Here is an 18383-nt window from a genome sequence, read left to right as displayed (position 1 = left end):
CGTCATTCGAAGATATACAATGATATACAAGTGTAGATCGAGAAAAGACGTTGTGGAAGCATGGGAGAGAATCCGCCAAAAAAAAAGAGGTGAAAGCTATGGAAGAGAAGCTCCGACGATTTTTCATCGGAGCAGTGGTGGGCTGGTGGCAACCAGCGACTGAGATGTGGACAATAGCTTTTATGGTTTGTGCGAAAGAGAAGACAAAATCACTAATTTTATATGGTACTTGTTGGAGGTTGTACATGTTTTATAAAATTATTATTGCTATTTGTAATCAGTAAATGAAATAATATTTTAGTTATGGTAAATATAAAATGTGTTTGTATACACTTTAATCCCTATTTAAAAAGCGTTTAACTTGTATACTGTAGAAAAATATTTAGATTATCATCTTACTTAAAAACCTATTACAAATAATATTCTAAAGCCAACATGACTCACTAACAAGTAAATTATGTTTAGTGACATGTCAAGTAAGTAAATTATACTGATAATATAAGAGTTTACTTTATTATTAGAAATTAAAAGTAGCACAGTGCATAAAGTTTTCCTCGTCTACACAAAATTCATAGAAGGGTCAACTTCCAAGAGGATGTAATGGTTTATTCTGACACAAGCATGTAGGCAATTTTAGTGTTGCTTTATTAATTGATTCCACAGCTCGAATCCAAGATCTTTAAATCATACATTGATAATTTTATTATTGTCCCAAAGTTTTCTTCCATTTACATTGTTAGTATATGATTTAAATCCATTCAATATTAGGTATACGGACTCACGGGGAAAATAACTTAAATACATATTTCCGACTAATGAAAGATTCCCTAGAAGATATTCGCTTCCATTCTCCGGCTCTTCGCGACCGGTAAAGTTCAACCAAACGAAGAAGGGAAAAGAAAAAACAAGTAAACAACGTAAAAGGGCAAGGAAGGTACTGTATGAAACCAATTATATTAATTCCTTGGCTATGCCTACTAGTCTATTACTTAAATGTTGCTTATACCTAGATGGCTAAAAATATTTCTTAAATAATTTATAGATATTTCTTTTAGTAGTTTTTTTAATCTAATTTTAGTTGAATTTTTGTTTTATATCCTCAAATAAAGCTATTTCGTAACAAAAGAAATTATATAGTTAGTTGCGATATCTACTACTAATTATGTAGCTTTAAGTTTTTTCTTTTTCATGTTAATCCCTTTATTTTATGAAAGCAGTTGAGTTGAATATTTTATAATGCACATCAACTAGACAATTATATAGTTGACGGACATCAGACTTATAATCAACGGCATCACCATATATCCAGGGCACAACGGGATAACTGGAATTTCTTATGTTTGGTTTGGTGTTTAAAAAAATAAAAAAATCTTAGTCTATTACTTAATTGTTGTTTTCAAATTTTGAAATGAATTTAACTTAGTATTAAATTTTAGTTGAATTTTTGCCGCTAGCTATTTCGTATATATAGTTAGTTGCGACTACTTATGTAGCTGCTTAGTTAATCCCTTTATTTTATGAAAGCAGTTGAATTCATTATAATGCACATCAACTAGAAGTGACGGACATCAAACTTATAATCAACGGCATCACCATATATCCAGGGGCACAACGGGATAACTGGAATTTCTTATGCCTTAATAAAAAAATCTTGCGTTCAAATTTTTGGAATAACCAATAACCTCAACTTCGAATTTGGAAGTAGAGAACCTTAATGTTGTAGGCTCCTTAGTAGGTCTACTCAGCATAAATCTAAATTAATAAGACTAGTAAATTTCGAAAACCAAAAGAGCCAACCTACAAAAAATAGGGCAACATCAACTTGCATCTCCACTGTGTATATGCAGAGCAAGGGACGTACAAATGGTCACGGATTTGTCATTTGAGCATTCAATGTTTTCTTCTCTGAAAGGAGAGGCAAAATGCTGTTCAGGGTATTCACGTGAAAACCCACATTTAATTTAAACTTCTCCCAAAGGTAAAAGCTCTTTAATTCTTCGATCTTCATTTATAGACAATACCAGTACAATAAAAATTGACCTTTCTGCGAGCAATATGCTATACTAAGATAACACAAAATTTAAAAAACAAAAAACAAAAAACAAAAAACAAAAGAAGCTCAATAAAAGCTACAAAGGACAAAACATGTACATTTGCCACTTATGACTTCTAAGTTTATGTAGGGTTTACCTCTATCTTGTTTTAGGTTTAGATGTACCATACAATACATCTTGCATATAGTTGCTTTTTTTCTTACTTTTTGCCATTGTTTTTGCTCTAGAATTGTCGGTTTTTGCTCTCGTCATAAACGTCATCATAGTAATAGACACAATAGCAAGAAAAATTCAAATACTTAGGTAAAACAACCACCTCGAAAGTGGGCTAGTTAAAAGTTTGAAATTCAATAATAAATAAATTAGGTGTCGTAGTATTGATTCTTGAAATGCCATTTTTCTAATTTTTTAAGTATAATAAATGCAAATGGAAAAGGCTACAGAATTGCTTCGCTGAGCTTTTTCATCGTATCCTAGCTTTAGAGTAAATATACCAACCTCCTTTTTCTTGTTGGGTTGTTGGCAATATTCAATGCCTGTTCCTCCCACCTTCCCTTAGTCAAATCCCATATTTCCCTCATCCCCCAGCTCAACCCCTTCCCACCTTTAACCCTCTGTGTTGCTCGGACTCGCTTAAAATGTAATCATATTTATGTCGGCTCCTTAAAATTGTAGTGTACTATTTTTGAAAAATTCAACATACATTTGTCAACATTTTTAAAAATTGCAAGTAACATAATCCATGTAGTGGCTAATGTAGCACTAAAGCAACGGGTTCATAATGAATTCAATTTTTTTTGTTTGAATCATATATGTCTATACGTGTGTGTGCAAGTAAAGTCAAACTATAAAGAAATAAACATACGGAAAATTTAAAAAGATTCAATATGTATTATTTTTTTTTACCTATTACAGGGTGTAAGTTTTCAGCCTAAGGGGTGTAACCCCTTAGATAAGAGGGGCTCCGTCACTATGTGTGTGGAAATTTACTTAAAATTGTAATAAATATTTCATTTGACTACATAATATTATTAATACAATATGTTTAGTAGGCCAAAAGTTGTAAAGATGGACCTCATTAAATTAAAATTCTAGATTTATAGTCAGGGCCTCCCACCCCTATACATCATATTATTCATTTATAAGGGGCCGGGGTTCATGAAAGGAGATATATAGAAGAACCATAACAGGGCATAATATTCTTGATTACAACTAAGATATGCCAACTACTGCCCTACTACTGTATTTATTCTGTATCCTGAAGATTCCTATTTGTCTTTCTATATATCCCATCCTTTTCAGTTTCCTCCTTCTTCCTCCAGCTTATTAAAATCTGCAGTCTATTAGTGCGCGTGTGTGTAATTCTTAGCTTCGATATCATGGTAAGATTTTATTTGTTCTTATATGAAAAATGCATACGAGATATTGGTGCGGTTCAATTAGAAAGCGGAGTTCTTTGTTTTTAGAACTTTGTTATTTGATTGAGCCGTGCCAATATCACGTATTAGTATCTCTCTGCGTGAATATCAGTTTCATTTTCTCTTGATTTTGTCGACTTGTTTCCCGATCTCTTTAGTTTCTAACTAAATTTTGAAGCTTGTTATCCAGCCTCCCCTAACCCCATTCTCTATATATATGCACTGATAACATAGATAATTTTTTGCACTATCAGTGTATTTTGATTTTTTATAAAAGATTGCTTCTTTTTTCTTAAAAAAAAAAAAAAAAAAAGTTACCGATTAATGGTTGTGTAAAGAATTACCTGCAATTGCTTTTTAAGTGACCTGATGCACTTAGTGCAGTTAACTTATAGTCATAATATCCTTGTCTATTTTGGAATATCTCAACAATTAAGATGACAAGGAATGCTGAGTTAGGAAATAACAAAATTTTCTTGCCTAAATTCCGGGAAAATTAAATAAAAGAAAAACTTTTGGAATGTCATCGAAGAAGAAATATTATCTTCATTGCTACATTTTTCTTGCGGGTATCTTTTTATTTTTTTATTCGTAGACAACATATATTCATGCATTCATATGTATTCTTCGTGACAACTATCATGATTATAAACATTATCATATGTTCAGTGGATAAATTAATTATTGTTGTTTCTTCATCATAACTTGGATACTGGAATTTAATTGAACAAACAGTATATATTGTTATTTATGTAATAGGTATAAATGCAAGTAGGGCATAAAAGATCGGTGTTGGAATTAAATGGTTTGGAGCTAAAAAGGTAGACTGCTTTTGCCAAAAGAAGTGTTGACTAGGTGAAAGATTTATGATTATATGTTTTCTTGACCTCATTATTAAAGTCATTTGTCAAAGTTGCAATATTAATCGTACATTATAATCAGGTTTTTTCCTTAGTGTGGGGGTAGTAATAAATAGTTGATCAACTTGACGAAAATAGCAATGAAAGTTGCTTCTTAGAAGCATTTTAGAATATCGGTTATGTTCCCTGACGATGCAAGAAAGAAAAAACTTTGGAACATGCATTATTTTTATCAGTTATTATTTTAATGCATTTTTTATAAATTATAATCAAATGGTAAGCACAGTCCATCCCCAACTCGAAAACTGTGGGTTTGAGTCACCAAGAGAGAAAAAAAAAAAAAGCTCCTGGGCGGAGGGATTAAAAAAAAAAAAAAAAAAAACCATATACAGTGAAGATCGCCAGCTCAATTGATCAGGAGGATTTTGCAGCAGCTGCACTTGTTCTATGTTGAAACTTAATCGTCCACTGAAGTGCATCATATGTGATGTGACCATATTTGAAGGAACCGAAATGATGAATAAGAATACGGAAAGAAAAAGAGGGTGTCGCACCTTGTTTATATATATATATATATATATATATATATATATATATATATATATATATATATATATATAAGATCATTGCTTTTTTGTCTTCCTTTACGTCGCGCACTTATTGTTCATTTTTTTGCACGGATTGGCCTTCAAAGGCGCTGGTCTTTAATTTTTACCCCTCAAATTGCTGGTTTTTAATTTCTGTCATTCGTCTAAAAAAGTGGCCGAAAATAGCACGAGGTTAAGACCCCCAAACGGGTTGTCGCCAATTTCTTGAGTTAGAACCGAAAGCAAGTTAAAAAATAAAAAATAAAAAAAATCGCGGAAAGGAAAGCGAAGAGGTTAAACAATTGAGTGTTAAAAATAAAAAGTTCTATGAAAATGAAAATAAAAAGATAGATTAGAGGAGGATAGGCCTTATAGGGCCTAACTTAGTTATGTTGTAGTTCCAAGTTAGGCCTTATATAAGGTATAATTTCTATAGTTCTAAGTTATGCCTAAGACAAAAGTTATGCCAGACAAGGGGTATATAGAAACTATGCCTTGCCTAATAGGCTTAATTTGCTACGAAATTCTATCTTCCTTTGCCGAAATTCTAGCTTTTTTATACTTTCTTTGGGGTTCGATAAACCAAAACCCCCGAGAATCTCGGAACCCGTTGCCCGCGTGCGTTTTCGACCACTTACGCAAAATGCGCAACAAGGACAAATATTAAAGACCAGTAATTTGAGGGGCAAAAATTAAAGACCACTCCCGAATAAGGACATTTGCGGGAATGATCCTTTATCGTTCATTTTTTTTTTAGCGGATTCCCTTCTTTTGGGGTGGTCTTTAATTTTTGTCCCTCAAATTGGTGGTCTTTAATATTTTCCCTTCGCTTAACACCCGTCGAAGGTCCTGAGTTCGAACTCAGGCTCAGTAAAAAAAAAAAACGCAAGGCATAAGTTGGGATTCGCAAGGCATAAGTTGGACTGACTTATGCTATCCGTTGGTCGAGTAAGGGAAAAGAAGGCAACGCAGTTCAAGGCAAACTTTTACCCAAAATTAGGTCTTAAAGTCCATCTTCGAAGAAGGTTTTAAAATTCCAAAGAAATAAATTATTATTATTATTATTTTGCCTTAAGGCGAGGGTAGTAAGTTTGAAACCCAATTTATGCCTTGCCTGTATAGTCCCAACTTATGCCTTGCAATTTTTTATTTTTTAAAATTTTTGAGTCCGACGGGGGTTCAAACCGGAACCAAGGACTTTTTACGGGCGAAGTATGAAAAAATTAAGACCCTTTGGTTTGAGAGACAAAAATAAAGACCACCCCCCAGTGAAGGACAATGGCCAATTTGCAGGATTGGCCTTCGCTGGGGGTGATCTTTAATTTTTACCTCTCAAATTAGTGGTCTTTAACTTTTGGCCTTAAGCCCCAAAGGCAGAATTTGTATGGACAGTTTTGCAAATTCAATCCATGCAAATTCTGACTTAGGCCTTACGAAATTTTGCCTTGCGATTTTTTTTTTTTAATGAGCTGGAGTTCGAACCCATAACCTCGGGGTATAGGCGAAGGCCAAAACTTAAAGACCAACAATTTGAAGGACAAAAAGTAAAGACCATCCCAAATGAAGCTTGTTTATATATATATATATATATATATATATATATATAAGGGCAAAAAAAGGAGAACTTAGTTATTACGTGAGAAGTCACAATACCATAAGGGGTATAAGAACATAAATAGCGAAATTCTATCTGCGAAACTTTTCATATTCTACAAAAATAACACTGTTTATTACATATATAACACATTAAAAGAAGTATGTGAAGAATGGGAAGATCCTCAAAACTAGGGATTCAGTCATATCTTTTAGTCTTTATTTTCATTTATCCATCATCTAAGAAATAAACACATCATTTATTCTTTGATTTAAGATAAACATCTGCTACGTATCAATCTTCTCCAACACTATATGCATGGTTTAAAACTTTTATAACTAAAATATACCATGTACTTTTATGGTATAAAAATTTAATATCTAAAATATAGCATGTATTTTTATGGTATAAAATTTTTATATCATAAATATACCCTGTATTTTATGGTATAAATATAGTATATGACAATTCAAATTATTGTTATATTTCAGTACAATTTTATGGGATATAAAGGTTACATTGTATATTCATGGCATAAATTTGCTATATCAAAAGTACATTTTGTGATTTTTTAAAATTAGAATATAAATATTTTGTAAGATATAACTTTTATATTTGAAGCATACCACGTATAATTATGGTAAAGATACCATATATGGCAAAGTCAGTTTTCTATAAGGGAGAGGAAGGCATAACATAATTGTGGGGAGAGGAGATATTTTGAGCAAAAAAATAGGAACAAAATCAATAGGTTTGTTAATGCTAGCCGTAATGGAGAGTAATATTGTGGTGAGAGGAGATATTTTTGAGCAAAAAAGTAAGAATATAATCAATAGATTTGTTAGTGCTAACTCTTCAACTGCTACTAAATGGTAACTAAATATTTCTGCTAACATACTTTTGTATAGTTACGTTTTTTTCCCAAAAAAGCAGGACAATCCTGCAAATTGCCCCTTATCGTTCAGTCAAAGCCCAAACAACTGGGGTATGTATAGTTGAGCCCATCTGATCAAATTTGTTTTTCTTCTTTATTATTTGAAATAAATCGTGCTGGGGTAGTACGAACATTTAGAAAAACTAAACAAAAGAAAAAAGTAGAAATCGAATGGATCCATATATAGAACAAACATCTAATTGAAAGGTGCAAAATTTGACATGAAGTTTAAAGTTAAAATAACGATAAAACTATGTTGGTGTCTAGATTTCTCATGGTTTCACTCGAGGGAGTTTCATGAAGGGTTAGTAGTGGAATCAATAAGATTTAACAGTAAAATTTGAAACATCATCAACGGTGTTTAAAATTTAATATATAAGTATGAAAAATATTTTTTACCTATATATTAATTAGTAGTAGTAAAATTGTACATATACATGGTATAATTTTTCGACGAAGAGTGTTTAACTGATCATTCTTTAATGTATGTGATTATTCCCCGTCGCTCCAATCTCAACCAGAGATTTCTGATTCGAGCCCTAAAAATGAAAATGTTCTGGTCGGGAGCATTCCCCGTAAAAATATCGCCCATTGAACATTTTTCGATCTTGTCTTTGAAAAATAGCCGTTGACGCAGAGTTTAACTTGCACAAGCGCAATTGTTGGACATTATGATGGAGTTTACAGTAGAAGATGACACTCCAAGACAATTGCTTTCTAATTATAGGACAGAAAAGTGATTGTTTGCTATTTTTTCTCGCGTTTTTTTCTTTAATGGTTTTATGCGACGCAAATCTGAATTAATCCGAACCCAAAACAAATAAAAAAAAATGAGTGGATAAAAAAAAAAACTCGATATAATGAAATGTAATACACCAGTTAAATAGGTAGTATTAGATTAGCTAGGGATATTTAAACCTAATAAAGAATTGTGAGATCGGAAGGGATAAATAACTATGCGATAAGTAACTATTTTAGTTCAGAATAAAAAGGGAGTATAGCTGCCGTCAGATCTTTCTATGCATCTACATTTTGTTATACCAGATAAGTTTCCAATATAATCGATTTTTCATGTCATATACTCATTTCATTCTCTAAACATCTTTTACCTACAATAACATCTATCATTATAAATTATAATGGGATACTCTTAATTTGCAAATTACTTATCTCTAACAATCTCAGTTAAATATCTATTCATATTTATTAAATTTATAGTAAACAAAAATAGTTTAGTAATTACATTTTATTGAAGACATATATAACTTTAATAATTTTCTAAGTTTCAACGAAAAATCTGTAATGAAAAACTTTTATTTACGTGGAACATGAGAAAAGGAACTTTTTATATTCTGTCATCCCACATATTACACCTTATTAATATTGTATTAGCTTTTTGAAAATTTTACTTATTACACTATGAATACTGTTTGTGATTTTAAATTAATTTTTATAACATAAAAAGTAACAATAAGTTTTTGGATAATTTTTGTCTACATCTGGCAAATAAGATTTAAATATCAAACACGCACACACATCAGAGATCACTAATGTAATTTAAAAAGAACCATTATATAAGAAAGAAGCTCAAATTTTTTGGGAAGCTGTAGAGTGTACAGATGGAACATCGACTTGTATGACAAGGATTAATGGGAGAAACCAAGGAGAAAAATCAGAATATACTACTGCCCAGTGTTGAATGAATGAAACTCTATGATTTTCGTCATAAGAAACGTTAGATTTCATTAAAGCTATCCTCCTTATTTTTATTCTTTTATTTCGTTATTTCATTTTTAAACCAAAATAACTCCTAAAGCGATGTAAACTGGTCTCCAACATATGTCCTTAAAGACCAAGAACCAAATTTTTTAATCAACCGTATTTTTTTCACTAAACTAGCCATTGAAACTAGCCATTAAATTTAATCTTTGTTAAATCTTACCTATATTTTCTCTATATATCCAAGTTTTGAATCTCGCTCTCTCTCTCTCTCTCTCTCTCTCTCTCTATATATATATATATATATATATACAGGGGCGAATTTAGGTGTTAATTTTGGATCACGTGAACACATGGTCACTCAACTAAGCTTGATATATTATGTGTATAATTAAAAATATATCTAATATTACACAGCGAATACACATGGTCAAATCACAGATTTGTACAAGCATTGGTTAGGAGCTTTGTTTATTTCCTCAAGGTCTCGAGATCGAACCCAAGCTCCTGCAGGTTTTATGCTTTTTTATTTTCTAAAGCAGCCTTTTAATTTTCTTTTTTATATTATTCTAAATCCTTTTTCTTCAATAATTCTAATTACCCAAAAGTAAAAAAACGTGTTTCTTTTTTATATTACATCTAATGAATTTTTTTTCCCTTTATTTCTAATTACCCAAGTCCCAAAAGGCAAAAAAAAATCAAAAAACCCTATAGGCACTAAGCTGCAACGAACCAACGGCATAAGAAATCAAAAAATCCCATAGCTAATGGTGAACCCATCCTCTTGAAATCCTGGATTCTTATATATATATATATATATATATATATATATATATATATATTGTATATGTATATATTAACAATTAAAATTAAAACACAAAATTTGTGGACTGGAAACAAAAAAGAAGATAATTCAATTGCTTATGTAAAATAGTGCTAAGTTGTAATTATTAAATCGGAAAAGGCTCAAATATGCCATCGAACTATCGAAAATGGCTTATTTATGCCACTCGTCAATAGTTTGGCTCATTTATGCCATCGAACTATCAAGAATGGCTCATGCATGCCATTTTTCATTAACGCAGTTTTACAATACGAGATATGACATTTGATCACTCAATTAGAGGTCCACGTCATTTAATTAAACGCACAAATTAAATCCTAAATTAAGCTAAAACCCAACCCACAAATCATCGGTTTAATTAAACGATACACCTCTAATTGGATGCCAAGTGTCATATAAACGTATTGTAAAACCCGCGTTAATGAAAATTGATATGTACACGAGCCATATTATTAATAAATAGTTCATGGCATATTTGAGCCTTTTCCGTTATTAAATTTATCAATATATCTTACGACAAATAACAAGAGAAAGTTTCGTCATATTCCGTAAATACTTTTCTCATATACACATAGTAAGAAAAGTATTTACGGAATATATATATATTGTATATAGATGTGTCTGTGTGTGTGTATATATATATATATATATTATGAATTAAATCTAAAGATTAAATCAAATAATATTTAAAAAGATTTAATTTGCTTACTTTAATTTCATAGAAATATCGTTAATTTGAGTGGATTATATCGAAAATTAGATGATACTTAACATTTTATTATGATACAATGTCCTCAAACAAGCGACATCACAATTTAACATAGATTAGTGTTTTTTAATATCGTCCGCTCGTGCGGATACTGATACTAGACTGTATTTAGATTGTATAATAATTAAGATCTTGGCCTTCTAGTCCAAAGAAGAAAAAAAAACCAACGACATCTAGCTTGAAATTTATTAACAGATTTTTTCAAGTAATTGTTATACATTATTTTCAACGGAATAGGTGAATGGGACAATAATAAAAGTTATATATTGTATTTAATTCTAGAAAGAAAAAGAAAAAAAATCTTTACTAAAAATAAAATGTTCTTACCGAAAAATATTAGATAGGGGGTTTATTGTTTCATTCAATATGTGAAGAGAGTATCCTTTGCCAACTCTTAAATGTTAGGGGGTAAAGTAGGATTCACATTATTTTTTATCGTCCTTTATTAAATTTTCAACATCATGATGTTCATAGGCCGTTGAGCTTTAATTCTAATAGTAATTGCGTCGTCACTTTCTAATCAAGACTCAAGAAATCATGAATGTGACAGCTACCAACAAGTAAAAGTTTTTATTCTTTCCTAGGTTATTCTAGAATCTAGACCTATTTTTTCATGGTACTATGTAGTAGTAATTGCTAACTAGCGAATTCATTTTTAAATTACTTTTAGATATTGTAAACTTTTTAAACTTTATTTCTAAAAATTATAGAATTGATAATTTATAAATTTTATTACAAATAAATATCGTATTCCATTTGGAATAGAGGAACTATCTATATAGGAGTAAATTATAATTAAAGGACTCCAACCCCATTGAACTAACTTTATTTCTTGGTCTCTTTTAAATGTTTAAACCTGAATTTGCACCCCAATTCATACTTCTAACTCATCACCTGGTGCCAACTGATGTTTTCTCCAATCTCCGCTCTTTTACTTTGAAGACTTCTTTCTCGTACTTCTTTCAGTTTGATTTTAAGATAAAATCATAAACATTACCTCATCTTTAGCATGAGCTTTATGTAAATATATATACTATAAAAAAAAAAAAAAAAAAAAAACCCTTTTTCGATAAATATAACCCGTTTCTAAAAATATTCACACTAATCTAACGTGTTGATGAGCCGGACAGGGAGTTCATTGAACGCGGTCTAACCAACGAACACTATTAGAAAAAAATGTTTTTCCTACCATCATTCAGTAAAAAAATTATGCTATAAAATATAATTTTTCCACCTCATTCCCACCGAATCAGTTCACTGAAAAAACACATAGTGAAAAATAAATTCCCACTGAAATGCTGGGAAATGTCGGGAAATGTCATACTTTTTCCGTGTGAAAATACTACTATTTAAGTTTTTTCCACCAACATTCAGTGCGAAATAGCCAATAAACATTTTTCAATAGGAAATCAGTGGAAAAATAAAAAAAATTTAATAGTGGAAGACTCTTGAAACAATTGAGTAAAAAGTCCCCAAGCGAGCGTCTCACGGCGAGCTAACAAGAATCCGAAGACAATTGTGTTTAGTTTGTCTAAAAAAGAATAGTCTTCTTACGGGTGACTAAAATTAGACTAGAATTTGTGGAGATATTAGCATTTAAAAGAGCTACGCTTTCTAATGAACTCTACCATGACTTCCGGCACTTCGAAAAAATCATATTAATATACTATTAGCATAAAAATAACTTATATTCAATGAAGTTAAGCAGACAATAAATATAATACTGCAACAAAAGCTATTGACAACATGACTAAAAAGTTGAAGATGTAATTAGATTTTCCTTTGTTTGCTGGGGGCTGCTCTACACAACATAGTGGTTGTTAGAGGAGAACGACTCTTTAATTTCCAAATTCTGATTTGGGTTGTTAATGGTAATGTTTACAGTGTTACCAAAAAAAAAAAAATGACTAAAAAGTAGTAGTTACTAAATACAAAATCACTCTTTCATAGTGTATATATGATAACGGATAGCTAATACAAAAACATATACTCCTATAAACCTTCCAGACAAAATCTCAGAGCCTGCCATTCTTTTTCCTCCAGAAAAAAGAACCCAAAACTGCATCTCTGAGCTCAAAATAAGAAGGCCATACTTAAACATAATGATGAAGAAAATAAAAAAGAAAAAGTAGATGGTGGACCTTTGGCTAGCTAACACATGCATACTATATGTCTATATATAATATATAGTAGTCTAATGGTACTAAAAATGATAACGACATATGATGAAGATGGATGGTCTAATTTAGTTAGTTAATTAGGTGCTGCAAACATATGATGCTGAATAATACTCATACTATTCCAAGAAACCAGTCTTAGTTAAAATGGCATTCCTCAATTTACTAAGGTCCCTTCCCTTAAGAGTCCTTCCAACTCCTTCCATCATTGAGAATGAAGCAGCAATCTGATTTCTTGCTAGCCTTCTTGCTATATATTCATGTGGTGGCACCATTCCATCACCATAATCATCTTCTTCTTCATCTACATTAATACTAGTATCAACATTTCCATCACTAGTAGCAACTGATGATGATGAACCATGATCTGTTATAGTACTAACTCTTCTTGATTTCTTGTTATTGAAATTCTTGGACCAGTCTGGAATGTTAACAGGACTTGATGATGAAGATTTTTGAACCATGGACTTGTTACTAGTACTCCTACTACTACCACTACTAATACTGTTACCTCTTGGAATAATCACCTTTGATGAATTATCTCTTTCCTTCACAAACGTCCATACATCTTCTTCTTCAAAGTCCCCATCTTTCTCAGTTTTTCCTTTGTTTCTGTTGCTATAGCCACCATTAAACTCATCCATTTTGGGGGTTTTAATTAGATCTCTCAAGATTAGAAGAATGAGTACAGAGAAAAAAAGTGGGACACTTTCTTTGTTTGAAGTACCAAAAAGCTTGCCAGCTAGAAAGCCTTACAAGTCACAACTCTTTATAGCTAAGAGAAAGGGTTGTTTGTTCTTTTCTTTTTCTTTTTTTGATATTTTTGGGAATCATTAAGAAAAAGAAGAAGATGTAAGAGAATGGTTTCTGGAATCTTCCTTTGCCTTAGGTTCAATAACTCCAAAAAAGGTTGAAGCTTTTCGTTGAATAGCAAACTCCACTAAAACCAAACAGAGAAAAAAGAAATGTGAAATGTTTTTTGAGTATGTTTTTCTGTAAAAACAAAGAAGATCCCAGATTTCAAGGGGCCAGTCTTAATCTGCAGCAGTATCAGAAGGAAAAAGACAATTACAACAGAGTTTTTTGTATAGATAAATATGACATGAGCTTTGAAACTTTCATCACCCTCAAAACTGGAAACTGAAGCTCAAAAGCTAAAAAGAAAATGATGATTTTCACGAGTGAAACTGAAAGCCAAAGAGAGGAATATTTTTACCAAATGAAAGTCCAAAACACCCACAGGAAAAAGAAAAGATAAAAAGGAGAGTTTTTGAAAACCTTACAAGCCAAGTGTCAAAAGAAATACATATGAAAACTTTATGATACAGTACACACTGATTTGTTGAATTTATAGGGTGTGTTTCTCAATTATATCATGAGAATTCAATGGTATATTTATGTGGTGGATAAAAGGGTACATACGCATCAATCAATTCTCCTGAATTAATTCTTTGAAAAACTGGTAATTTTTGATTGGGTAAAGTGGAGGGCAACAATTGGTGGAGCCAACTTTTCACTGATTTCTGTAGGCTTATCCAATACAGGAAGAGGAGCCAACTATGCTTTGCATTAAACCAGAGCAAAAGGTCAGTAAGTGAGTGAAAACAACTTTATTAGGGGCCTAGAAAATGGAGTAAAACCATTTCGTTGGCTCATGCACATTGAGACTTGTGGTTGGTTTCTTTTTGGGTGGTATTTTAACTCGAGTTTATTACAATATCATATATCAACTTAAAGATAATTACAAGAGCTACTAGTACTAAATGGAATCAGTAATCCATTAAATAAGACACGTGGTCCATCTACCCGGTGTTGGATTCCCATATTATATTGTTCAAACTTCAGTAGCCGGACCAAGTCATGCGGGGAGTGTTGGATATCCCACATTAATATGGATATGGTTATTTATTAGTAAGGGTTGTGAAGGAGTGGTAGGTATCCTTTCATCCTTAATTAGAAGTCTCGGGTTCGAGCCTTACTGGGTATAAAACCGCCTTTGTTAGGAAGCATTTTACCCTCTATGTGAAACATTCCACCGAGAATCCTAATTCAAGCCAACCCCATGGAGTTATACCAAACACCGGCTGGTAACCCAAAAGAAAGTAGTCATTTGATCTTCTTATATGGTTTTGGACAATGGCCAACTCTTGAGTTAGCTTTTGGTTGAGTTAAACTAAAGTTCATTTTCTTATCCTACTATGTTATGATATAGTATTAAACTAAACTATAATTCTTAAACCTTTTAACTGGGACTTGAACTTTGTAACATATCATCCCATTCATTAGTCATTACCAATTCGCAACTCTTTCCCATCCCTATACATCTCAAACTTCAATGCTTTCTGGTTTTGGGGATTGTTGCTGAATTGACTGTGCTAAAGTAGAAAAGCAAAGTGAGTGTCCTGAGATCTGGGATTGTTACTGAATAGTTACAGATTACAGTGTAACCCCAACCAACCAAGTCCTATTAAGATTTATGGGATGAGACATTCCCAGAGCCAAGAATTTTACTGTGTAATTTCTTGAGATTAACATGACTTAAGTAATTTTTTAGATAACTTTTATTGTCACATTAAAAGCTCTCTTTGCATAAAGAGATTCACTAATCTCTGTGTAAATTTTATTCTATTTACATAACACTATAACTTGTTGACAAAGTGAACTCAATTGAACCTTTTCCGAAGATGCAGTGCCATCCTTGGTAGAGTGGCGTTGGGAGTAGAGCCAGATACAACTTTAGTGTGTGATCATGAGTTCACGTGAACTTAATAGCTTTTGTTCAAACCTTATATTGATATTTTAGAAATTTACTTTATTTTTAAACATGTGATTGTGAACACATTTACTATCTTATACTATTAATTCTAGATTGTGTAGGAAGAGATCAATTTTAAATCCTGAATCGTCTGCGAATTTCTGGATGGATGAAGATGCTGTCGTATTGGTTAGAGGTATAGGGGCTAAATGGGAGTGATAATTCTAATGTCAGTGGGGTATTGGATTGAGGGGTCTTCTCAGCTCATATTTTCAGTATATATGTGGTGTTATGGATTGAGACTTCACAATGACTTCGGGGGTCAACGTTTAACTTTTCTTCTGTTCTTTTATAGAATTTAAGTCCTCAGCTGGCCATGCTCTTCAAATTACAAAATAAGTGTACTAATTTATCTTCCCCCTCCAATTTTCCATAATTTAGTTGAAAAAACTTCAGAGAAACAGTATAGTAACTGCAATTTCACCTTACATGCAGGATTCAAATGTCACTAAAGAATCTTTTTCTTTTTCTACTTTAAGCTTCTCTTTACTCATGAAATCTCCACCTGATTTCAGATCAAAAAGAAAAATTAAAGAGTAAATTTACTTTTGAGTAGGTACTAATAACATTTCTTTTTAAGTTTCTACACGCAAGTAGTCTCCAATTCCCTTAGGAATAATACTTTCGGGACCTATATTTATATTCTTCTGGATTAAATATTTTGATTTTAATGGAAAGGTGAAATGTGGATCAAAGTACTTTTTAGGGCCTGTTTTGGATATATAAATATAATCTTAGCACCTTGAAGAGAAATCCATATCTCATCTCAAAATTGATGGAATACACATACGCAGCGGAAGCAAATAGCCAGGATCGAACTTGCATGCAATATAGACAACACATAATTAAGATATTAATCAAATGTAAAATTGATACTTATCTCTTGAAGCGTGAACGTGACCAAGAATCGAATTTTCAACAACGAACAAACACCATCCACGAGATTGTCATCCTCCAGTCCCACAGTCTTCTGCTGTGTAACCCGAATAGTACTAGAATTTGTGAAATTCGCGTGGGCGAATTTCTATGGAAAAAGTTGAAGAAACTTCTAAAACTCTATTTTTTTTTCTTTATGGAATAAGACCCTCATTTTATAACTAGAAGTTTTAGGGTTTTTACCCTTTTCCAAAACCTGCTAGGTCTTTATTTTCCACCAAGAAATAATATTCCATTTAATTCTTTATTATTCTGGCACAACAGGGACCACAGAATTTAATTAACAAGGCTTCCTATTATGGAATTAATTCAAAATATCTGAATTACTCCTACCATAATAAATTATGAATTATTCCACTAAAAAATTGTAACTGCACTCCTCAGTTCAATTTCGAAATCTTTCATTAAATCTTATTTAACTCTCCATGTTAAAATTACAGATACCAACCAATTAAATTAAATTACTGACAATTTAATTCATTGACTAATTGAATCCTTTATATTTCCGCTTAACTTATATCATGTGACGGATACAAAATTCACCTACTGGTTTTCATGAGACTTATAAGCATCCATAAAGGGGTATCATCAATCTCAAAGTCGAGACATGAATTCTATCAACTAATTATTATTTCACAAATGTAATTTGCCATTATCCAATTCACCAAGAATACATAGACCCGCAATTGAATCGTACCTTTTAATAAATCAAAATAATGAACAAATCACATTGATCATAATAATTATATCAAGATTAAGAGTATAAGTACATTTAATGAACTAGAGAATTTATTTTATATATTCAAGACAAAAAAAACACTTATCTCTACCACAGTCCGTTCAATACATACAAAATGTACTAGACAAGAAGATTTAACTATACCGTTCCCATAATGAAGATACATTATATTAATCTTGGGCTACAATCATACCGATGGCTTTGTCCAATTTCCATCTTAGATTGTGAACATAAATTTTATATTTATAAGAACCGACGATTTAATCTTCCGTGTATAAGCTAAACTCTATACATTAAATCATCTACTATATAAGTAAAGGACACACATACTAGTACATGATCTATTTAATTCTTTATTAAACAAGGAATAAATAATTGTTCTATAATAAATACTATATCCAAACACATGGTTAATAGTATATATCCCAACAAAAATAACATAAATGGATATGTATTGGATGTCTTTCTAATTCTGCAAAAGTAAAACTAGGTGAGATGTTTAAGAAAAATAAAGCGTTTTAGAAAATAAATTCTTGTACTTAAGACTTTAATGTTATTCTTAAATAGTGTGTAATAATCTTAAATGGTAGATATTATGGACCGAAGGTAGTACTTAATATTTTTCGTTTTGCATAAGGTCATCACTTGTCTAAGAAACTCAACATAATTAATCATGTGTAATGAAAGAAGAGCTTCTTGTTGCCTGTTGGAATGTCAATACTCCGATAAGATATAAAATTAAGGAAAGGGTATAGAATAAATTATCCTGATCAGCGGATTTCGAAACTTAATGATTTTATATTTGCCGACCATTAAGAGTAAAGCAAATATATAATCTTGCAATTTTATATGAAGTAACTTCAAAAAGAACCATATCCTGGTAAAACCTTTTTCTTTCTTCTTTTCATTATAGTGATGGTTATTCTATCATGATACC

At 31.5% G+C, this 18383-nt stretch overlaps 1 protein-coding gene across 1 annotated transcript; it reads right to left on the bottom strand.

Moving 5' to 3' along the window:
• Positions 1-12745: 12745 nt before the first annotated feature.
• Positions 12746-14295, bottom strand: LOC132048251 (protein S40-1-like). Its single transcript, XM_059439155.1, has one exon. The coding sequence runs from the start codon at positions 13598-13600 to the stop codon at positions 13076-13078; it is 525 nt and encodes a 174-aa protein (XP_059295138.1). The 5' UTR covers positions 13601-14295; the 3' UTR covers positions 12746-13075.
• Between the last annotated feature and the right edge of the window lie 4088 nt (positions 14296-18383).

This window comes from Lycium ferocissimum, chromosome 2, assembly GCF_029784015.1.
Source record: "Lycium ferocissimum isolate CSIRO_LF1 chromosome 2, AGI_CSIRO_Lferr_CH_V1, whole genome shotgun sequence".
Taxonomy (NCBI): Eukaryota; Viridiplantae; Streptophyta; class Magnoliopsida; order Solanales; family Solanaceae; genus Lycium; species Lycium ferocissimum.
Note: the sequence above shows the minus strand (reverse complement) of the source record. Positions and strands in the feature narration are given on the sequence as shown.

What these genes read in the sequence shown, in the direction of transcription:
- LOC132048251 (XM_059439155.1), bottom strand. Translation starts at nt 13,600, where the DNA reads ATGGATGAGTTTAATGGTGGCTATAGCAACAGAAACAAAGGAAAAACT.